At 41.7% G+C, this 23,769-nt stretch overlaps 1 protein-coding gene across 1 annotated transcript in view; it reads right to left on the bottom strand.

The window, feature by feature from the left end:
• The window catches only part of STAB2 (stabilin 2), an 84,786-nt gene that overhangs the window by 18,664 nt on the left and 42,353 nt on the right, over positions 1 to 23,769 (bottom strand). Inside the window, 24 exon segments of the mRNA XM_069859875.1 lie at positions 47 to 136; positions 219 to 395; positions 882 to 941; positions 1,239 to 1,364; positions 1,748 to 1,894; positions 1,996 to 2,079; positions 3,163 to 3,210; positions 3,634 to 3,753; positions 6,427 to 6,498; positions 8,213 to 8,286; positions 8,802 to 8,927; positions 10,383 to 10,459; positions 11,959 to 12,004; positions 13,002 to 13,097; positions 13,617 to 13,812; positions 14,311 to 14,406; positions 15,627 to 15,683; positions 17,022 to 17,147; positions 18,602 to 18,733; positions 20,089 to 20,196; positions 20,307 to 20,399; positions 20,576 to 20,653; positions 21,608 to 21,722; positions 22,080 to 22,216. Of these exon segments, the coding sequence (XP_069715976.1) occupies positions 47 to 136; positions 219 to 395; positions 882 to 941; positions 1,239 to 1,364; positions 1,748 to 1,894; positions 1,996 to 2,079; positions 3,163 to 3,210; positions 3,634 to 3,753; positions 6,427 to 6,498; positions 8,213 to 8,286; positions 8,802 to 8,927; positions 10,383 to 10,459; positions 11,959 to 12,004; positions 13,002 to 13,097; positions 13,617 to 13,812; positions 14,311 to 14,406; positions 15,627 to 15,683; positions 17,022 to 17,147; positions 18,602 to 18,733; positions 20,089 to 20,196; positions 20,307 to 20,399; positions 20,576 to 20,653; positions 21,608 to 21,722; positions 22,080 to 22,216 (2,481 nt within the window).

Raw genomic sequence — 23,769 nt, 5'->3', positions numbered from 1 at the left:
TACAGTTGAGGCAAGGGGTGAATGTGCTGGCAGAGCAAACACTTACAATCTCCGTGTTATCCCCACAGCTAATGCTGAGGTTGGAGCCCTGCATGGTCTTCAGTGAGGTGGAGCTCGGGAGCTGGTAGGCCAACACCTGGGAAGGAAAGAAAGGAGACACATGTGTCTGGGCTTTCATGTCTTGGCCTTGGCGATGTTCCTAGAAAGCAAAGACCTACCGCAGCATCACGGACAATGTGGTATTTGAGGTACTGCACCAGTTTGTCCGTGTTGGATTTCTTGAAGAGGAAGTCCTGCTGCTCCTGTTGCAGCCCACGGATAGCTATGTCTGTGGGCCAGAAAAGCGTGACGGGTTTGTGAATAGGATCGTTGATCAGCCCAAGCAGATTGTTTTTCTGCAACATACCAGAAACCAGGATAGAGGATTAATGCTCCGTCTAAAATGGCATTGACCTTGTAGGCTGCAAACTCCATGACTTTAAAAACGAGATGCCTGAGTTGAGCTGCACAAATTGAGTTACATGACTGACTTTTCAGAAGTGCTTCTTCACCCAGAGCTGCCCACTGAAAACCAGACTGAGGGATCAACTTTGATCTTAAGTCATGCTTAGGTCAAACCTTGGCCACAAGTTAGTCAAGAAGTATGGCAGGACAGAGCTGGGTGGTGAGGGAAAAGGTGTCTATGGGTCCGTGTGACATTCCCCCCACCTTTGTGGGTGAGGGACCATGTGGTGGCCAGGTTTGTCGTGTACTGTGTTGTGACCCCTTGGCTGCACTGAAAACTATCCTGCCAGTGATGGCATGTGCCACATCTGTGCATTTGTCCTTAAAAAAAAGGTTTAAAACCATTGCCCAATGGCTGCAACCTCTCGTTTCCTTACCTCTAACAAACTGCTGAACAGGTTGTATCCATGTTTGGCTGCAACCATTTGGAGGCTTTCCTACAAAGAAAGGAATTTTGGTAATGGATCTAACAAATATACTATATGGCTATTTAAAAAGCTGGTATTACCTTTTTTTCTCCTGTAAGTCACTACTTGTTATGAAATTAAAGCCACTGTAAAAGCCCTGCTCAGAAGTCCTCTCATACTGTTCTTATTATAACTTCAATTCCTGGATGAATTTTAATTATTTATTTAATTTACTCACCAATGTCAAACAATGTTTATATAAGGTCTTTTGAGTATTACTGTTATTGTAGAAAAGCCCCTGGGTTGAAGGTGGTGAGCTGCACGTACCTTTTTAAGGGGGAAATCCTGCATACGTGATGGGACCAGAATTTGGTTTATCACATGGATCATACCATTTGTGCCAACAGCATCACTGAGTATAATTTCAGCTTTGTTGTTCAAAATCAGGGAGTTCTGGAAAGGCAACAAAAACATGTTTTCTATGGAATCTTGTGGGAGAGTGAAGCTGGTGCCAGATTTCTTTGATACAGTGAGCCCAGACCATCCTTTCTTTGCAGTAAGTGGTAGCTTCAGTTTTAATAAAACGCTCTTCACTTTTTCAAACTCTTATCATGCTCATAAAGCCAGAGGCTGAGGATAAAATACCTTGTGACAAAGGAAGGTTTGTACAACTCCGCTCTTTGCATAGCAGATAAGTGCCGAACACTTCATCTGAATGGACAACCTTCTTTTAATGCTATTTATTTATTTATTTATTTGCATGCATCAGGCTTTACAAAAAGCTGAATGAGAGCAGACTGCTTCATTCTATCCCCTGCGCCTTCATGCTCTGTTACCTGAGAGTAGCTGATGTGTATCAGGTCCCCATGGAGAGAGGTGATGTTGGTGATTTTTGTCAGGTCATTGTACAACAGGCTGGCACAACCCACTATATGGTACCGGAGGACTTGAGCCATCATGCCTTTGGCAGTCCAATCCTTAACCTGCAGCCAAAAGTTGAAGGAGTTGAGAAGCAGTTGAGTAAGGCACCCGAATAAAAAACCTCATGGCCAGCTCACCAAAAACTTCTGGCCTTCTTACTTACCTGTGGGTCACTGTTTAGTATGTCTGAGCGAGGCACGAAGAGCGTGAACGGGCCAGGGCCTGTGATATCTCTGATAGAAGAGGCCTGCAGAATTTAAGAGGACAAAGCAGTAATGTGTAATTAATGCAAATGGTGTCACACAGTGATGGGAGCAGCACTGATCAGTGGGAAGTGGTACCCACAGCCCCATTACTATTGCACTTGGCTCCCTTCCCTGTAATGCAAGGGCAAGAGAAGGTCTTGTACAGTGTGGACTTTCTTTCCCAGCCCTGTCTGTCACTGCTGCCCATAGGTATTAAATGCAAGATTTTGGCTTAGAACCAAGTCTGTTTCCTTTGCAGTAACTAAAAGGAGAAGAGGAAAAACTCTCAACCAACACTAAGCACAAGGAGGATGGAGAAGGGCTGTTCCATCCTGGGCAAGGGAAGATTAAACCCTTTCATCCTCAGTTAGTCAAGAGTGGATTGTACAAGCATTTATCTTATACGCGGTTGTTTGTACCTAGGAGTAGGTTAATTACAGTTGGAGGGACAAATGGACCTGGGGTATTGCAGGCAACCCAAAAATAAGAGAGCTCTGCTGAAGTTAGAGGAGGGGATCAGTTTATCACGATAGCCCAGCTGAAGCTAGAATATGGGTCCTTGGACTAGCAGACCGGTATAAGGATTTGTACTGCCCTGAGCCTTGGGGTAAATGGAGAATTGCTACTGCCAACCTCTAAAAAGCAGTGAGAACTGGCTGTCTAGCAACACACAGCAGCATCCTGTGACATTTCTGAGGGGGAACCAAAACCAGCATGTCAGTCTGGAAATGCAGGATGGGTAGAAGAGTGCTTATTTGCTCGCATCAGAATTCATGAGCTGTGCTGGAAGATCTCAGACTGTGAATGGGTGAAAACTCAGTTTTATTCCTGGTCTGAGGGGGCCCTACATTTCCTTGAGATCTGTCTCTATTGTTAGTTCTCTCTGTTTTAATGACAGTTAATACTTTAAATTATAGCATCTTGAATATTAGTGGCTGGTGATCCAAATCCAATTAAGTTGAAGGATATTGGTACATGCCAGCTTCATGCCTGCTCCTTGCCCCCTTCTTAAGGTAAAAAAAGAAGAGAGAGGAACACCCCACCTTTTCCACCCCTCCAAGAAAAAGTACTTGACCTTTCCTTACCTCTAAAAGGGAGTAAAACCTAGATGTGTTGGAGTCCCTGAGAAGTTCCTGCAATCAAGAAGACAGCTTTGTAACAGTGCTGCAAACCTAGGGCAGCTTCTGTGGAGTACAAACAAATGTAGCACTTGGAAAAGAAAGAGAAATTCTGGCTTGGAATAAATACTGCTCATCCGCATTGCTCCTGTTCTTTTCTTACCTTGCTCTGTCAAAGAACAGGCTTTGAAACCCCAAAATATCAGTGCTAACTCCTTAATACTGCAGTCATAACAGTTGCCCACGAGTTGTGTGGGTTTTTTGAGGCAAGTAAGGTTATTTTACAGCATCCTGTTCCTATTCCCAGTTTCTTGGATTGGGATTACTTTAATTTCTGGGGTAGATTTACCAATTTTTTCAAGGAAAAGACTGGGATGTTTCAAGAGACAACCATTGTATTAAATAACTACCTGAAGTAAAATATGTGCAGCGCTTTACCTGGAAGACGTTGCCTCGGCATATAACTCCATCCCCAATGTAGTTAGGTTTGCAGGTGCAGGTTCTTTCTGTCAGCTCAGTGTCATTGCAGATGGCAAATTCACTGCAGCCTCCATTATTCTTGCAAGATCAAATTTTAAGATATTTAATTCCTTCATTATTAGGTGTACAGAACAATTCTAGTTCATCACTTTTTTCCCCCCCAATATGTTACTTAAAAAGACAATCACAACAGCTTTTTGTAACTGGACCTTACTGGAACTTCTGACAGTATGTACTTTCTTGCAAACAATAAAGAGCATTTAAAGTCCATAAGAACTAACCCTTCTTTTATGCAGAGGACGTAGTTTCTTATCCCCTCCTTATTTCTTCAGTTCATTGTGTTATAAGGATCCAAAAGATTTCTAGTGAGGTTTCATTCTGGATTTTGGGATGCTCTGCTGAGGCAGCATTGACTTGCTCTGAAGGGAACTATTTACAGTGGTAATTCACTTCTATGGTGCTGTAAGCCTGTATTTCTGCAGAAGCATTAGCATAAGACTTTCTATTGTTTTTCCTTGGCCTGATGGCCCAGGCCAGCTGTAATGAGGAGCTAGCGCATGCACTCTCATCTAAAACGTCTCCTGTCTGCCCTAAGAGTGCCCCACTAGTGCACCCTAAGGCTTGGAGCAGCAATGATGCACCTCAACCATCCACCTGCCTCCAGGAAGATCTCTGTACTAAGGGGAGACGTTTCTCATTCAGGAACACCGTGCAGAGCTCCTTACAGTCACAAGGGCATGCTCCCCAGTCAATACCTCAGCGTGCAAATAAGCTTCTAGTCTGGACTTGAGGACATATCAGGAAAAACTGAGATGCCATCCTGTTTTCTTTCCGTGTACTTGTTTCATGGTGTCCTTTATTTGGCCAATCATCTTGGGGATCCTTTCCCATGACTAGGAGCAGAAGCTCCTTTGGAAGCTACAAGTGTGGCTTGACTTGACAGCCTCTAGTGAGTACTGGCTCTAAGTGGTGGGTTTGTGTGCCCTTGCTATTTATTTGGCTAGATTTGAGTGGGCTGTTGGCAATCTGGGGTTGATCATCATTTCCCACAAAGCTTTGCTACACAGGGGTTTGCCAAAATGAAGCCAGTTTAGCCTCTCGTCTGACAGTGATACTTCTCAAGACTTATCTTTTATATATTTTTATATATATATATACATAAAATTAGCCTGGCATAATTAGCTGTTTGAAAGAAAAGTTGCTGGAACAAAGCATAGGAAAAGGCAACAGCCTACTTAATTGCAGGAAGCAGTGCATCCTAACTTGGAATTCTCCTCACTCCAGCTTCTGGTTTTGCCCTTGCGCTTTCATCTCCGCCACCTTTTGAGGTCAGAGAAACTCTGCTGATGGACCAGACTGGGAGGGTGAGAATTATTGTCCCTGCACTCAGAACACAAAGGATTAATGTGCATGAGAGATTTGGATGTGTCCGTGCATCTGTGCTGCAGCTTGCACAAAACAGAGCAGTACGACTCATGCAGAGAACTACTTTGCTTGCAAATGTGTCTTGCAGTTGTGTGAAATAAATGTGGCTAATTCTCAGCCTGTAGTGATAAGTTAAGGACGAAGTAAGGAATGCCACGGGAAGCCCTGGGTTGCATGTTGTGGAAGGAAAGATGGGAAACAGTTGGTGTGGTGAACGCTTTTTTTTCTTTCTTTTGACCTCCCCATCAAGATAGGCTTCCTTTTTTCCATCTACCATCCTACCTCCTTTGTTTCACTATTTACTGAGCTGCCTCTGCTGCAGCTCACAGTGTTGCTATCCTTTACTATGCATCCACAGGGATGCATTCAGGATGCAGCCTGTGCATGGCCATAGGGGCTGTGGGGTTCTGCTCTTTTGACTTGCCCCATTAGACCTCTGCCCAAGGTGAGCCTGCAGGCTGGGACTTCTACTGGAAACATCTGCACCAGGGAGTCCAAGTCCTTGACCACCTCTTTGTCCCAAAATGGACTTCACTGGTAATGAAACAGCTATGTAAGGAATTAATCTGATCAGGCTAGAAAAATTCTGGACTGAGAAGGGGATGTGTCTGCTAACACCGAATAATTTCTTTTGTTCAGGCTGCAAAGACCTGATCCCAAATGACACCAGAGTACTTAATGAGAGAAAAATATTAAATATAAATAGGCATTTTGATATGCTGTAGACTATCCTCTTTGGTTCCCAATCACCTACCTCCTAGAACAGCTAGAACCAGGCCCTGAGCATCAACAACCTGAACTGTGTTTTTTTTATTACTTTTTTGTCATTACAGGTGACCTGTAGTAGATCATGCTTCTCTTTCTTATAGTTTGAACCAAGCTCTTTATTTGACTTGCCTAGAAATTGCTTTTAAGAAATATACATGTTGATTTAAATGTTGGTAAGCCTTCTGAGTGTCCCAGACAGAAATTTAGATGGTGGTAAATGAGCTCTAGCAATGACAAAAATTTTGCTGAGAGGATACGACCTACATTTTACCACTGCAATCTGGGGTCTGTTTCTCTAGATGTGATTTGAAGTGTTTTTTTAAGACTCAGTGATGAGTCCAAGCCCTTGCTTGTGTTATGACCAGGTTGTGGTCCATAAAAGGCTTTACTGCGTAGTTTCTAAAGCAGCGACAGCACTAAAACATGTACCGAGCCAAGCACATTTAAAAATTAGTTAAGTTAATTCTGGGCCTATTTCACTTAGTTTTGAATGCACAAGCCCCAAAATTGTAATGATTATAGCAAGACCTTAAAAACTCTCATTAAATAGATACTTACTTGTGAACACAGACTGATATATGTGCATCTTTTACCATCTCCAGAGTATCCCTTCAAGCAATTACATACTGCCTACAAAGCAAAATCAGAAAACATGCATGCATGGAAAGATATTTGAATTTTTTTCAGTATACTTGTATTTAATCTACTTTTCTGCCAGACTATTTCATAGTGGTGCAGTGTAAGAGTTATTGAGCTAAAAGTACACAATCTCTTCTGCAGAAATTTCTTAGCCAGTATGAGCAACCGTAGAATGATACTGGGAAATAATAATTTCTAAGAGGCTCTGTCTGCCCTTTTCATGCCTATCCATCTCTCCTCTGCTGTGCTGGCCATTTGAAATGACCCCTTTGACAACTCCAGATTATCGTCTATACTAACCCCCTAGTTTTTTCACTCATTGTATTTGCATAAATTGGCAGTCCCCTCTCTTCTCTTCCCTTCTCTTCCCTTATTTTTTTAAGTGATGAAACATATCTTCAAAACACGTAGAATTGTTTCCTGATGTTACTGACTGTTTTCCATGCAGCCGTAACACGTTTGACTCTTCTGTCACAATTACTCCGTTTTGCACTTGCATTTATCACAAAAATGAAGAATAAACATAGCTGAAAAGAATATCTTCCTCTCCTATTCTCTGCTTAATGGTTCTCAATTTAGAATTCACATTTAATATGTAGGAGATGAAAAATTCAAGGAGATTTCTGCAGCAGAAACAACTGGTAGGTAGTGTAACAGTGATATTTTGTGTGTCTGCATGACTGAAAGCCCTACAGAAAGCAGACTCATTTCTGTCCTATAAGTTCAGCTTTGCCGCAGTGGGGTTTCGTAATGGAAATAGTTATTGCTCTGATGTTAGCTATGTTCTCATGGGTAAGAAAGTATAAATAATAATATTGTAGCTACTACTTCTATTCCCAGTGAGGGTCTATGGAAGAAAATAGCCATTACCTGTTTTGTCTAGAGGGATGGGGAAGGAGTTGAGTGGCTCTGTGTTTCCCATCAGAAATGCACTACCAGTCAAGGCAAAAAATGAATTTATTGGTACTGGCAAAAAGGGCTGATGGGGTTGTTGACCCTGCTATCTCTGGACAACTGGAGGTTAGGTGGCTTCTGACTCCTGGTCACTGTTTCCTGCATTGTTGGGATGGTAAAAAGTGCTTCAATCAGGGTATACAGCTTCTTCTGAAATGGTTATAAGAATAGAAACACTAATATGTGTCATTTGATTGCCTGAGTGACTTTTTTTTCTCATTTACTTCCCTGGCCCTTTTACACTTCTTTTTCTTTGCGGGGAATGTGATACTTCTGCATGGGAGATGCAGAACAGCAGAGAAGCAAGGGGATGCCAGTATGCTGTAATCCCTATTTAGAACCTATGATTCAGCCTGTTTTATCTCATTGTAAGTACGTTTGAGCTATGCTGGGAGATGGACTAGTCTTAAGTGCATTTTTTCCATGGACAATTTCTAAAACAATAAAAGAAAAGTACCTTCAGACTGACAGGTTTTCACATCGAAACCTTCCAAAGAAGAAAACCAACCACTTGAAACAGTAAAACATTGATTTCCTCTGCAGTTTTGGATTTCTTCTACAGCAATTAATTTTTTTCATGTTTTTTCATACTCCCTTTCAAATACCTTTCTGAAGGAAGCATATACTTTTCAGAATTTTTGTTATGAAATCTACTCTTGTATTTAAAACAAACTTGAGATGGGGAAATCTTTCTTTACTCAAATGTAAACAGTTGGCCAGTCTTATTTTTCTACACTGACAAAGCACCTACCTGGTTGGGTCCAGTCTGTGTGCATTCTGCATTCTTATCACATCCACCATTGTTCTCCAGACAAGGGTTGATTTCTTTAGAAAACAGAAATAGTATAATAACAACAACAATAATAATAAAGCGACTCTGAAAACCTAGGAAGGGAGAATTTTAAAAAAAGCATACTAGCAGTGCATGTTTATGACAATGTGTCAATCAATGAAACTCATTCCCTGAGCTATTTAATACCTCAGTCTAGGTCTTAGTTGTCCTAGTGAAGGCTAAAACTCTGCTATCAGCGTTTGTAAAACCATACCAGGAGAAATATGGCAAAACAGCATCTAAAAGTCTTTAAGTTTGCAATGGTCAGAGAGGTGTGATTATATCAAGCAGCTGAAGATGAGACTATCCTTGTTGAGAGGTAAATCTTTTAAAATAAGTTTTGGTGTCACATCACACTGCTGTAGTTGCATGGTTTGCCAGATACTATCAACCATGTGTCAGGAAATAGCACTTCTGGGGCATAGTGGAAGAAGGATGTTCCATCTACAGGAAAATTCACTCCTGTAATTTTCCTCCTTGTAATATATGAGACATCGTGAACACTTACCAATGCAGACTATTCCATCTCCAGTGTACCCGGCGTTGCAGACACATACTCTGTTGCCAGGTGTTGTTCTTCTGCACTCTGCTTTGGCAGAACAGCCACCGTTGTTGGTCTTGCAAGCATCGATAGCTGAACAGTGACAACAACCCAAATTAAAATAATGTGCTGAAATGGCTTTTTGTTTTTCAGGTTAAGCTGTCTCTATCTATTAAAGGGATTTGCTAACATTTTCTGAATGCAGAGCCTTTCTGATTAAAGAGGCCATAGACTTCATTAGTACCAGATATTTTATACATCTTACCGATTACAAGAGGGAAAGCTGAGAAGATGCCTCTAGTCTGGAAGATAAGAATTCATCCAGGACTGACTTCAAGTAATTTATTATCTTCTGATTCTGACCATTCCAACCAAGCACCAAAAAAGGGACCTTTGCGTCCTTCCCTAGGTTGAATGGTTGTTTTGGGCTTTCCCTTAGCTTGCCATTTTCTTCACACAGGTCATAGACATTCTCTTGCATGAGGTCTAGATTGTAATACCACCCAGTACTCCATTGAAATGAAAGTCCTGTTTGTTGTTCAGATGGAAACTTGTGCTGTTTCTCCAACTCTGGATGAGTCAGAAGCTTACAAATTGAGTTTGCTTGGGTTACCCTGAGAGCAAGGAGGGACCCTTTTCTGACTTTCAGTGTGATTCAAATAAGCCAAAACATTGCTTTAGTTTTTGCCTCACATGACCCTGAATTACTGTTCAGCAGCTGTAACAGCTAAACTGGAGAGATGACTTGTCTTCCAACTGGTTTTGCCAGGGAACCCTGTGTAGGGATGTAAGGGTGAGTGCAGATGTACAGTGAGTGACCTCTGTCACTCAGCTCTTTGTGAACATGGGGCATTTCCCACCAGCGGACTATAATGGTTTTGTTTGATTTGTGCCAGATGAGAAAATGAAAGCAGCCAGAGTAAGAGTGCTAAAATCTTGGGTTAGGAACCTGCTAGCCATTGTCAATAGGCTAATATGCTTCTGTTCCCAGGAGAATTACTATTAGTAATCCGTTAAGTAAAACAACTGTAAAATTAATTACAATCTACATAGCTGGAAGCTGTTTATTTTGTAAGTCTGGATATCCCAGACTTTCATAGGGACACCTAGGATAAGCTGCTGTTGCCTCTTTTTGAGGGTCTCTAGAATCTCCCTGGTCTAAAGAAGTTTATTTTACCACCTCAGAAACCCGTGAAAGTTCAGAAAGCTAAGGAAATGGTAGGGCTATACAGCTTCCAATAGCTGGAAGTGCTATTGTACACTGAATTGACCTGGCTTTGTTGGGAAAAGGAGTAAAAGTCGTAATGCAGGTTTCATTGCTCTGCAGACAATGGGGCCTGGCTTCTGCACAGCATGTTCCCTTTTCTCTGGTCTCCTTTAGCACAATGCCTTGCAACCCGGAGATTTTGAATCCTTTGTTTGCTATGAATCTGCACCTGTTGGACTCTCATTCATTTTGAGCAAACTGGCAGCAATTCCTGTTTTTGAACTAGTGCATAGGGAAGTGCTCATCTCTCATGAGCTCAGTAAGAAATAAAGTCCACTTGCCTGTGCAGAATGTCCCGTTCCCCTCAAACCCAGCTGCACACTGGCAATAGGCAGTGCCATTTGGCAGCAAGAGGCAGCTAAATAAGTAAAAGCAGAGAGATGACATTTAAAAAAGAAAAAAAGGAAAGGAAAAAAGTAGTCAGGACTTCTGCACAGCCCTTGTTTGCGTGCATTGTTCTGAAGGTAATGTTGCATGGCAAGACATTTAACCATACAGTATGATGTATGCATGTAAGAACCATAAAAATGAAACTAGTCAGATGAAGTTTTCCAAATGTCTTTTAGATGTATTATTTTAGGTATTAAAAATGCACAATTTGTTCATCAAGTATCCTATTTTGTTCATGCAGAACTCCAGAAGTTGTGTGTCTGCTCACCCAAAAACTGTGCATATTATTTTAATTTGTGTGCAGGCAATTTACCGAGGGATGCAGCAGAAATTATATGCAGGGGTGGGAGCCAGGAATCCAAGTCCACTGTGTTCGAGTTTGTCTTTCTGGAGTCTGGCCATCTGTATGCAAGTGTGGGTTTACTGCCCCATGAACTCTGTATAATACATAGACTGCTCCCTCCTGTCACCCAGAGACAATGTCGTAACACAGCCAGCACAATTCCCTCTTTCCTTCCAACTCCTGCCATGCCTGCATCTATTCTCGTACCTACACAGGTACAGCAGTGGATGAACATGTCTCAAGAGAAGACGTGTTCATCTGTCAAGAAACACAGTCTTGATCCCAGCATGCGTGGGATCCTCCTGAGAAAATTTGTGAGTGGAATTTTGCCCCAAAAGTCTGGTGAAGTACCACTGCTGTGGACTGCAGTTCACAAATACGTGGCGGAGAGAATGATCTACGTCTGGGAAAAAGGGGGTTTGCCCCTCTGATTTCTCTGCTCCTACAGAAGAGCTGTTGCAGAAAATGAGGAGTCTTTCCAGCCACCATTCTTTGTTTTTTAAAATGTCTTGGGCATTGTAAATCTTGCTGTCTGGTGAATGACTGGGGCTAGGTGCACTTCAGTAAATGGCTTAATGGGGGTGAAGTGCTCCTTTGACAACTGGTTAGTGTCCCAATATTGGTACTGGATCACCAACAGTGTGTTTTCTATATCTTAATATGAAGAGAAGAACTGCTTCTTGTCAAATGCTGCTTGCTTTGGTGAAGTGCTCGGTGCCAGTGGCATTTCTCAATTGTAAATGTGGTGATGAAATATGAGGGAAAGATAAAGCCCACCTGAGAAACTTGCCATTGCGATTAGCCTTCCCCCGCCCTCTCTTTCTCTGTAATCCTGCAGGCTCTGTTTCTTTGTGTACTACATGGTAGGATATTTCACGGGTATTCTTATTTTCCTCCCCACAAAATCTCATTTGTTCCCACTTTTAACATGTATATTTTGAACTTTTTTGCCCAGTCACTGACTGTGTTACTTTAATATCACTCCTTATCTCTGTGGAGGAAAAAATGAGTGTTATCTATGCTGCTGAGAAGACTTCATTAAAAGGAAGACTGACTATGCCCTTTGCTTGCAAGAGATCCCCTTGTTCTCCTCCCTTTTCTGAATAAGTGGATGTCATACATACTTGGCACTGGCATGGCATGAAGTGTTACACGCATCATCTTCGATTTCTGCATGAAGGGGGAAAAAACAAGGAACAGGGATCAGAACTTTTGTATCAACATCCTTCTAGTTTTCCAGTCTTTTGCTCCCATCTTCCAGAGCTGGAGTCTATTATGAGTTCTGTGCCAGACAACTGCTTTCTCAGTCTGTATAGAGAGACTGTCCATAGTGATCAGTGGGTACCACTTAAATTCAGTTGCAAGGAGGAGGCATTTTGACGTATCACCAGGAAAAGTTTTCACCCATTGTCATTTATCTGTGTTTATTCTGGTGAGTTTTGCACATCATTAATTTAATTATATAAGTGTAGGTTTTCCCAAGGAACTGAAATCTACTCAGACATAGCCGCTATATCAACTCTAACTAGAGTTAGAGTTAATTTAATTAATATTGTTTTCCCTAAACAATCTTAAAACAGATATTGAATACTGTTATTAATGTGCTTACGCGTTTTTCATTTTGTGCTGTTATATGTAGAGTTCCAAAATAGTTATTTAATATGTTTTAATTATGTCTAACCAAAATATAATTTTATTGGCTTTACAAGTTGTGTTGAACCAACACAAAACGATTTGTTAATTAATTTTTGTTGTTTTAGCAAGAATATAATTTAATATCTAGTGTTTTGTAGCTAAATCAACTTACTGAAGCACTTGAGAGGCTTTTGATCTGAGGATCAGAATGTGTTTTGTAACTCCTTTGCGAAATATATACCTTTGACAAATGGGATATTCTTTTGGGACAGATTCTGGGTGACCTTAACTACAGAGAATTAGCTAGGTGAGGCATTTAAATCTCATGAACTCTCAGCTGGCTCTCTATTAATAAGGGAGGTAGTTGCCGTAGCCCAGGAGTGTCACCCATATTTCACTGTATGTAGGAAGCTGCTGGATATCTGGTAGTGTACTGGGGTCTGATCATGGCTGTATTTCTGTATTTCTGGCATTTCCTGAAATGGTCACTTCTTGTCCCAGAAAAAAAAAAAAAAAAGGAGAGGACACTCACCAGTCTCGCACCTCACCCCTTTCCAGCCAACATCACATTCACAGGAGCCATCCCCATCGATCCCGCTGCTACATTTCCCATGGACACAAGTGCATGCTGTGGGAGAGATGGGAGGAAATCACTGTCCTTGGGCCAGCTAGCAGTTTGTGCAGCAAGGGGAAGGAAGGGCAGGAGGGATCATCCAGATGTCTTCTGATGATGGCACCTTCTCCTTTAGCCTATTTCAAGAAATACTCTAGCTTGTGCCTATTGGCTAGAATAATTCTGAATTCAAAATATGCTTATCTATTCCCAAATTCGGAGGCTGAAACTGTATTTTAGTAGGAAAGCATTGGTGAAAAAGCAGAGCTAGAGAGGATTATTCTTGCTGGATGCTGTTCTAAGCCTGCAATGTGCCAGAGTAAGAGGCACTGTACTCCAAATAAGGGATTAGAGAGAATATAACATAAAAGGGAAAGAAAATGGGTTAATGACATTTCTAAGATTGGCCTGTTACCCTGAAAGTGATGCACCTTTCCAGGATCTAGAACGGACACTGTTAGAAGATCTAAGGGGAAGGGTTTCATGTCTGACGAGACTGGTGAAAGTGCCAGTGTGGTTGGGGATGCTCAGTACCTTGATCACAGTTGCGACCGTATTTGCCTTCAATGCAGTTTTCACAGGCTGTACCGACAAACCTGTCTTCGCACTTGCAGACGCCTGTGCCGTTGATGCCATCCACACAGAAGCCATTTCCAAAGCAGGCGTTCCCTGCTTTTCCTGGGCAGGGCTGGCACTGCTGACCAAAGAAACCCGCACAGCAATCTCTGGCCTGGAAACCAAGAAATGCCATGCTGAGGGTCATGATCCAGGATAGCAAGTATGGCAGCAAGCATGTGGCTGCTGGTTATAGTCTCTTGGGACAGTTGCTGGGTGGAGGTGAATTATAGATCTGGATTTTTAGCAGCACTTCAGCTCTGCTGGTCTCTGGCCATGATCCTTACTGTACCAGGGCTCAAGTTGCAAACCCAAGTCCTTGGTGGGACTCAGGTGCCCACCACCACCCGAGGGAAAGGTGGATGGCATTGCTAGAGACAGCGTGATGTTACCTTTCCCAAACCTGTGCTCCTTCTGCACTCTATCAGTCTCTCAGCCCTTCCTATGCTGCAACCATCAGCAGCTTTTAACCTTCCAATCTCTGCTGTACCCAGAATAAAAGGCCTATAAATATAGTGTCAGGGGCTGTGAGTGTTCATTGGGCACTACGAGTGGGGTGAAGTTCAGGCATGCAGGTTCCTGGCTTTTAATGCAACAGAAATTAGGTACTCACAATAATTGTTTTAGCACACGTTAACCGGCACCCGATCTGGATGGTGTACATTCTCATGTTGTTTCCTGTGAGAATGCAGTGTTTCCTCTCCCCTGCCTGAAGAAAAATTGGAGAAATGGCTGCAATTCCTTGTAGTATTGATCAACTAGTTTAAAATGTTTTTTAAAATGGGACAGTAAGTTTATTCACGCTGTGCATTGACTTGCATATTCACAATGAAAGTGAAGGAAATACATCTAGAAATAAAAAGCATTAACTAAGTGATTTTTGCTAGTCAGCATGTGATCAATTTTACTTAGCGTCTTGTGGTATTTTAAAGATGTGTAATAATACTGCCTTTGCTCAGAACTGAACAAAATTTTTTTTCTGAAGTTTGCAAACGTGTATTTCTTTTTTTCCTGACACATTTCTTGTTCTTCCTAATTCCTCCTGGAAAACAGAGAGACAAAGTTCTGCAAAAACAGCTGCTGAAACATTATCTTCCAGGTCTGGATGTAGTTGGGAAAGATTGCTTGCTGAAAACTTGTTGTTTTTGTTCTACACTTGTCAGAGGATTGATGTAAGCACCCCCACTGCTCATTGTCAAGGATATGTTAACGTTTTTTGAATTTTAAGCACAAGAACTTCGGCTGGGCTTTGCCAGCCAGCTGTTTAAAAGAGGGGGATGGGACTTCCTCTGCTTTGGAATCCTGTTACTGACATGATTAATTGAAAAAATAAACTGGTATAAAGGAAAATGTGCTTCTATAATCCCAACAGTGGAGCTTTCCTAGAGAAATTTAGATGCCAAGAAGTGCTAGGTCTTATCATGGTTGACAGGGATCTGCTAAATATCTGCAGGTCTCAAGTGTTGGACTTGGGCATCCAAAGTCTCTCTAGTCTCCAAGTCTCCTTGTGACCAGAAATGAGAGCATATTGCTGGGTCCACATTGAGTTCACCCTTCTGTACATCCCTGCTTTGAAGGGCTACAGCTGCTTCTACAGTTCCTCCTGTAGCAAGCGTATTCCAGGCCATGCTCCACTCCCTCAGTTTTGTGTGGTGGAGGTAACATTTGCAGTTAGAGGAGGCTTCAGTTGTCCCAATACATACTAGAAACTGGTCTTTCAGGATAAAACTATGTTTAAGCTGGTCTTGACTCTGCTTTCTCCCTCACTCATGCAGGGTGGATTGAGTCTATTGACTGTAAGTAGTGTATGTAGCAGGCTGAAGTAACTATGATAACTTTTGTTGAAAGAGGGGCATTAAAAACAGGATTGAATGCATCTATGTTCAGTTTTGATTTAAAAAAAAGTAATATTAATGATAAATTACTTACTATCTCTTTTGTTCCTGGGGGACATCTTGATGACTGCGAACAAATTCTGCACATTTCCTTAAGCAATACAAACGGGAGGTAGTTAACAGACTGGAAAGACCTGCAGATAGGGTTTTTAATAGAAAATGCATAATTTCCAGCTATATTTCTAAACCTAAACCTCTTTGTGCATAATTGGAATAACTCCTTTACTATAGGTGGTAAGGGTAGCTGGACTGCCCAGCAAGGAAGAACATCCCTACCTGTGGGTCTGTAGGGGCACCCCATGGGAAGCCTTTTCCCAATGGGAAGGAGAAGGAAAGATGTTTTGGATATTTCTCTTCGCTCTTCTAAAGCAGTGCTTCCTAAAGTCCTCTCCATTGAAAGCACAATAAGAGGCAAATCTTGAACTTGGACACAGGTTGCCTTTGGGGCATTGGCTTGGAAATGGAAAACTCATACTGCGTGTATGTCCTATGCCCTGTGTGCATGTGAATCACTTGAACATTTAAGTTTGGTTTCTACAAAATGCTTAGATATGTTGTACCTAACACACAATGCTTAATATTATTCTTGTTCAGCTAACTACATCCTTACTTTTAGCAAGGCTTAAATGAATGTTAAAGTATGATGCTGCATTTGAACATAGCAGGGAAAATAGTTTGCTATGGGAAAACAAAGGACTACATGCAAAGGGCCTGATGAGGAAAAGCTGGGGAAAAGCCTTGAGTCAAATATACTGAAATATGGGACTGCACTCAACAAAAGTTCAAGCCTGTAAATATGCTTTAACTGCAGCACAAGCCTCACTTTTTCTTCCTTGACTAGTTCATTGCATGCTCCATATAAAGGAATGTAAGCTGCCTGTTTGCTGTCCTGTTTGACTCATGCAAAAGAAAACACGAAGGGAACATTCTGCTGTCAGTTTGAGGAAGCAGCATCATATTCTTTAAAAGAATGTAAACCTACTTGTATTTCATATGTGAGAGGAACAAAATGGAGAGAATGCTTTGCTCAGAGGACATGAGGAGTTAGTGTGTATGAGCAGCGGTAATCTATACCTGGAGTCGAAAGAAAAATTTTCCCTTACTAAAAATAGTTTTTTGCTTTATAAACAAGTGGTCTGACTAAGAAGATGTATTAGAATAGTGCATTGATATTATTTCCTGAAAATTAAAGCTCAGAAATTGCTTATTCCAGTATTATTCTAACTGTATTCTACCCAGGCCATCAGTACACTGGTCACAGCGTCAAAGCAGACTTAATACACGCTAAAACTGGTAGGAATACCCTTTGTGCAAAATGCATGCAATCCTTATTAGGAAATAGTGTCAAGTATCCTGTAGATTTTAGCTGTGTTTGGCTATAGATGTCTTTGATGGGCCTTTAAACATCTATATGAAAAAACCCACTTACGGTGGTTACAGTGTCATTAATATCACATCTGTTCTTCTTGATTTCCAGAACTTTTCCCAATCCATGAATAATTCCTTTGTCTGTTGCAACGTTTGCATAGCTTATAGGTGCATCGTTTATGAACACCTGCAAAAGAAATGCAATCAGTTAAAAAGGAACAGAGTTATTTCGTAGCTATATGGCAATCAGAGCCATAACAGGTGAAAGGAGGAGCAATGTACGGACTTCACTTCAGGAAAACCAAAGAATGTAGCTAGCTTCAAGCGCTTGTTCATATCCCAGTTGCTGCATTTAAGAGCATTGAAGTTTCTAAGCAATAGGGTTTGGCAGAGCAGATTTTTCCACTGTGTCTTGTAGAGGTTTGGAAGGAGAAGCCTAAAGCAAGCTAAGACCTGGGTTTGCTGTCTGTGGGAGATGATGGGCTTTAGGGAAGACCTCCCAGTAGCTGGTTATTCAAGATGACTTTTATCATCTCACTGCTACTCCACACTCCCATCTCCTACCCCTCACCAGCAGCAGATTTATAAGCAGTCATTTCTTCCAAGGCTCTGCTGTGGGTAGAGCAAAGGGCAGGAGTGCAACTACTTTGGTGAAAAGCTTTCTGTCCTCCGTTGCCTATGCCCAAAGGGAGTGCTGGGATGGAGAAGGAGAACCAATCTGTGCCACAGAATTAGGTGTGTAGCTTAATCTTGCTGTACCCGATTTTCCTGTGAGTGGTGTTGGAAGAAATCACATTTGTTGCCAAGTAATTTGTGCTCTTAGGATTGAAAGTGGAGTAAATTCACAGAAAATAGAATTAATGTCCTGTAGTTGAAGGCAGATTTCTAAAAGCTCATGGAAGTCAGGTTAATGACTGCTTTGTGACGCAGACTTGTATCTGGTAGAGTCGCATGTCAACCACAATATCTTCTAAAATGCAATGCTAGATTCGAACATCATAACTAAATCAAATTCTGTCATGTTGGAATATTGAAGGACTTTCTCATGGAGAACAGGCATGTGAACAATCCGGCCTACAAGTCGATAGACTAAAGAGTAACAAACCAAGGACAACTGAAGAGCGGTACCTGTGAGAAATAAGGGAGTACAAGAACGAACAACTCCCTGATGTTGCGAAGAGGAACTTTGGGCCTGTGTGTAAGTGGTGTACGTGCAAAGCTGTTCAGCTAGCAATTATTCTTGTTGAGGATAATAACCAATCAAACAATCAGTGTATTCGCGTGTACACATGATATTAACCAATGCTAAAGAAAAGATTTACATACCGGTTGCGTGTACTATTGCCTTTTCTATAAAAGCTTCGTGCAGGCAGTAATAAAATGAACATTCGCTGATAATATTGATCTCTGCGTTTGATTCCGTGATGCTCCCGTCAACACTGTCAAAGATCCCTTCACGGGTGACTTTGAATTCAGCAGGTCTGGGATTGACACTGCATTTCTGTGACAACTTTTGTGCTGTTAAGTCCCAGAAGCTAATGTGGGTGCACAGATCTTTTTGACCATTTGTTAGTTTAAAGTTGAAGCTGGATTAATAAGAAGCAAAAACGCGTTTCTCTAAGCATGTGCAGACAGGAGTACCTGGTTGTTGTGGAGGAAGAATCCAACTTGGTAGGAGAATCCCAGCATGGTGTCCCTGTGCATGCCATTATGCAGGTCATTCTTCAGGAGCTTCTCATCCAGCACAATGTGATAGCGGATATGGTCTTTATCCTGCAAACACACGATAAAATTCAGACTTATGTAAGAAGCATGGAAAGTTCTTTGAGATACTTTTTTCCCCCGCAGGTTATAAACCAAACATAGATTTAATTCTGAATTTAAGAAGAAGCTTCTCCACCTGGCGCGTTATTTCATATTTCTTACTGTAGAGTCTACATTCCTGTCATAATGAAACCTTTATTGATCATAGGGATCCTGCAGATTATTGAACTGGCTGGACTGATAAGTGAATTCTTCCAGGGAGGCAGCAAACAGGATTTTTGCTGTGAGTCTGCTTATTGGTGGTATATGTTTTGGGAAAAGTAATTTGAACTCTGTTCCTCAGCTTCTTGGCTGTAAATGGAGACCATGAATGTAGGGACAGAGTGAGGCTGGGTAAATATTTATGGAAGAGGCAGAGAAGTATAAATGTCATTGAGTGTGTCATGGGCAAAGCTTCCTTTGCAAGGTGTCTCTCTTGATATTCTTGTCAGGTAAAGCTGTTTCAATCTGGAGCAAATGTGAAGAAAGGTGCTGGAATGGTGCAGGAAATGGATAGCTTATCTTGGGGGGAGACTACCAACAGATTGAGAAGGATGCTTAGTCTTGTAAATATGTCAGCGCACAAATGCCAGAGAGAGAAGTTGTTTCAGCTAAAGCGTTTTCCTGGCATAAGAATAAGGGTCTATAAAACGGCCAGGATGTGCTGTCAAAATTATATAAACTGGCTCTGGGCACACAAACTAAGGTCAGCAGGGGAGGTGAGATGGACGCGTCTCCACCGGTGGGAGGATATGGTGGCCAGGTTGGGCATGGGGCTCCTGGGAGAAAGCAGCAACAACGGGGTTGGTCTGAGGAAATTTTTCTGAGCCCTGGGACTGGGCAACAGAATTTATAAACTGGGATTAGAAATGGAAAGCAGCTAGGGGATAGCATTCCTGCAGGAGTGATGGGGCCAAACATCTGGATAGTCTAAAGAAACAGTTGGACTGTTTTGTGGCATTTTTAATGATGACAAGGGACTGGACTTGTTCACCTAGGAAACACGTTTCAGTGTTATTCTTGGTGATTCCTGTACTGATCTTTGGAGGGGTGGTGGTGGTGGGGAAGTCTACTGATGAAATGCCTTGGATATTATTAGCATGGGTTTAATGGAAAGAAGGAGAACACCCAGAACAAATAGCTAGGATCTTCAAGTGTGCCAGGAAAATATAGGTGGATCCATCCCAACTCAACTCCTCTAGTGTTAAAAGCAAAATCAAACTCTGGCTTTCTAGAAAACAAATACACTCTTCCCATTTCTATGGCTTCTCATTCCATCCACTTGATGAGGCACAGTTATGACATGTCTTGTCAGTAATACGTACCAGAGTAACAGACTTTTTATCCTTTAGGTAACTTTCTATGGCATCATTATTTGGGGCAAAGACCGTGTATGTGTTTGCAGCTTCTATTTCATTTGCCAGGCTGTATTGCTGTTGTGGAACGCAGAAAAACGAATCAGAGTGACCACTAATAACTTGATACCAGTTCAAATTCATACAAAGAGAACCACTTCTATTCTTGAAATGGTGTGAGAGCTTACAATAACGTAGCCCCTGAAAATGGAGTAATCGGGCATTTGCTCCAGGCGGGCCAGCAGCCTTGGCATGGTGGTGCTGCGGAGGGGAGTCAAAACCTGAAAAGGGAGCAGATATCCCACATCAACACATGTGCACATGCTGTGGTTGCATCTGCAAGGATCGGGTGCAGGAGAGTATGTTACCCTGCACAAACACATTTTTCCAAGAGGTGTTAACTATTTTCCACTAGTTATGGTGCAGAGGGACAAAACCTCCCTATAAGGCCACATACCTTATCAATAACATGTATGATCCCATTCGTGGATGCGATGTCACCAGCCACGATGTGAGCACCCTCGAGGGTGAGGTTCTGAAAGAAGGAAAAGATAAAGTGTTTGCCTTTGAATTGCAGTAACAGCGTTTTCCTGGTGGCCTGTGCTGTGGATTTCCATGCTTTATCAAATGCTTGCCTGGGGCTCCCCCACAGCTTCACTCATGCCAGTGTGCACCTGCCCTTAGGGAACAGGAGAGGTGACTCTGGGACGCTGCTAGGATATCTGCGCCCCATGTGCAGACTGGCAAAGCCACGGAGGCACTTGTGCTGGGTGATTACTTGGAGTATGTGTGCTCACCTCCACCCTATGGCAGGATGAGCTTCTGTGTTGGTTAACACACTCCCATGCCCGTGCAGCTTTGAAGGACCCCGTTCATGGTATTTGGCTTGGGGAAGGGAGGCCAAAGGAACCTTTCCCTCCCTTAATGGGATGAAGTGCTTAAATGTGCCATCTGTATGTCCAGAAAAATCCTCCTCATACCATGGAGTACTAAATAAAAATGATGAGGGGGGGAGGACTGTCAGTTATTTGCCATTAAAAGGTACTTTTTTATGGTTTGGGACTATCGAGTTTTGCATATGGGCATGTGCATGGTATCACTGCTTCCTTGCACATTCCCAGTTCCCTAAAATAAGTTAGTAGGTTTCCTTGATGCTTTTTGTCTTAAATTAGTTCGCACGGGCTGTTACAGGCAGAGACTGCACTTCTGCTTGGCTATGAGGCTGTCCAGTGTTTGCAGCAGCTACTGGGATATTAGTAACAAATAGTATTGTGTATAAATTTCAGCTAGATAGAGTGGTGGAGAAAATCAAGTTGATGTTTCTCCCAGAGGGCCCAATATAATTGATCCATTCCTTAAATTTTATGACATGATCTCTTTTTAAGTACAGGTATATAATGACTGTGTGGTTTTGTAATACAAGATAGTTGGTAGCAGTGATGGTCAGGGTCTGGTGTATGATACCACAGTGGGTTGCAGGTCATCTCACCCCATTTTCTTTAGACAAGTGTAGGAAGTTGCTCTGCAGAGATGTTGGCAGCATGTCAGAGGATGATAAATTCTGGAAATCAGCGAAGCTGTAAGCTCCTGTCAATACATGATACCTAAAGGAAATTAACTGGATGTGAAGGTTTTTGTATTTTCTCATTTATTCCAGAAAAACATACTTAGTATGTGTAAAACTATGGATTAAAGCAGGGATTATTTGTACAATACCTAGTTCAGCTAGGTTCTTATCTTAGCTTGGTCTTGAAACGTTTCTGATACAATACAAATAACATCTTTGTTTTCAGTGAAGTTGCTACACAGATTTATAGCGCTGTAACTAGAAGGAGAATCCTATGTACCTCCCTTAAAAATCTAAGAGCTGCCTTGCTTTAGAGACTTCAAACGAAAATCTTGTTTGGAATGGAAAACAATTTATTAAAAAAATAAACCCAACCCCCAAACCTTTAACTTACTTCAGTAGAATTGGGATGTTACTCTTTGACATCCAAAAGGCTTTCTCATCTTCATCCATGTTTTCAATTGCTTGAAGAGAAGGCACGAGGACAGTTAGGTTTGAGGTGGTGGACAACACCGAGTTTATCTCAGCCTCCTGTAAGAAAGTAAAGAGTGTAAAATAATTCATCCTGAGGACAACCCATAAAGAGCAGCCGGTGACTTTTTAGCAAGGTGGACTATGTGACGTACTTTGTGACCTGCCTGGAGAGGAAAAACTATTATACTGAGCAATGACTTGAACGAAAGTACTTAGAGCTGTACAAGAATGGTAAATGAGTGCCTATTTTTTTACAGAATAGATTGCCAGCATTTAAGGAGCAGAAGCAATGTTTAGGTCAGAACTGTTTTTTATTACAAAACACACAAGTTGTCTCCCACAAAAGTTTTTCTCATGGATTCTATTTAATGCACTCGAATGTTAAAAAAAATCATGGCAATAAATACTACTGGTTACTGATGTCTTCAAGTAACCTGCTCTTAGAGACCACTCCATGCAATTTAATAGATAGAAGGGTTACGAACCATGAAATAAGAAACCCACGTGACACAGTGTTCCCTTTTGGAATAGGACTATTTAAGATTGTTGGGATTTTTCAAGAAGTCCAAGGGATATCTGTGCCCACTAGCACTGCAGTGGGGCTTGCTGCTGACAGCTCTGATTTTAGGTTGGGGATGTGGGCTCTGTAGTGTGCATGGACTGATTAGTTTTCCATATGTTTGTATGTGCTTTATGGATGGAGAAAGACTCTACTGGAGAGGATTTTTCCAGTTACATTGATTTTTTTTTTTTTTTGGGTGTAGAAAAAGGAGAACTAAAGATTTGAATGTGATCTTGCTGAAGACGTGGTACTCCACACACGGGCTCCACAACTTGCCTTTTTTGACACTGCAAAACTTCAGGGAACAGTATGACCTTAGGTTCTATGTTTTTGCAGCTGGTATGCTGCCTGGAAGCTGGCTTGTTTTGGATACTCTTCCATAATCCATACTGGGTTTTAATTCAAGAAGGAAATTGGCTCCCCTAAATAGTCGGGAATTTTGTCTCTGTTAAGATCATCTTTCTTCCTAGACATCATCACTGCCACCTTCCAAATATTTGAATATAGAAATAGCAACAGACTTCCCTTTCTCATCCTTCCTGGCCAGTAAGAAAAATGTTTGAGTATGAAGAGTGGTAAACATCATGTTCCTGCTCAAGTATGAATTTAAAAACTCGACAGATGGATATGCATTCCTATTATGCTTATATTTGTACCTAGCATTATTTAATTTAAGGGATACCATTTCACAGAAACGCAGCAGAGGTTTCCATATCCCTGTTTCAATAGATTATACAGAATCTGCTCCCTGATTTCCAACCCCCACATCGCTTTATGATCTAAAGAGCACTTTAGCAGGTGAACAGCCTTTCCTGTACTTCTCATCTCTTTAACTTCATTTTCTCTTTACATCACGCAGTGCTGCAGCCTTAGCCTGGGGCCAAGCAGAGAACTGATTTAAGTTAGCCAAAGTGCTCTTGCTTTTAAGGGGCTTCCTGAGGTTCCTCTTGCAATCAAGAGCTATAAGGATCTCCAAGCCATCTAAAGAAAAAAAAACCTCATAAAAGCAGTTAATGTGGGACTTCTGCTTCGGATGCTATTCATTAAC

This window comes from Phaenicophaeus curvirostris, chromosome 1, assembly GCF_032191515.1.
Source record: "Phaenicophaeus curvirostris isolate KB17595 chromosome 1, BPBGC_Pcur_1.0, whole genome shotgun sequence".
In the NCBI taxonomy this organism is placed as follows: domain Eukaryota; kingdom Metazoa; phylum Chordata; class Aves; order Cuculiformes; family Cuculidae; genus Phaenicophaeus; species Phaenicophaeus curvirostris.
Note: the sequence above shows the minus strand (reverse complement) of the source record. Positions and strands in the feature narration are given on the sequence as shown.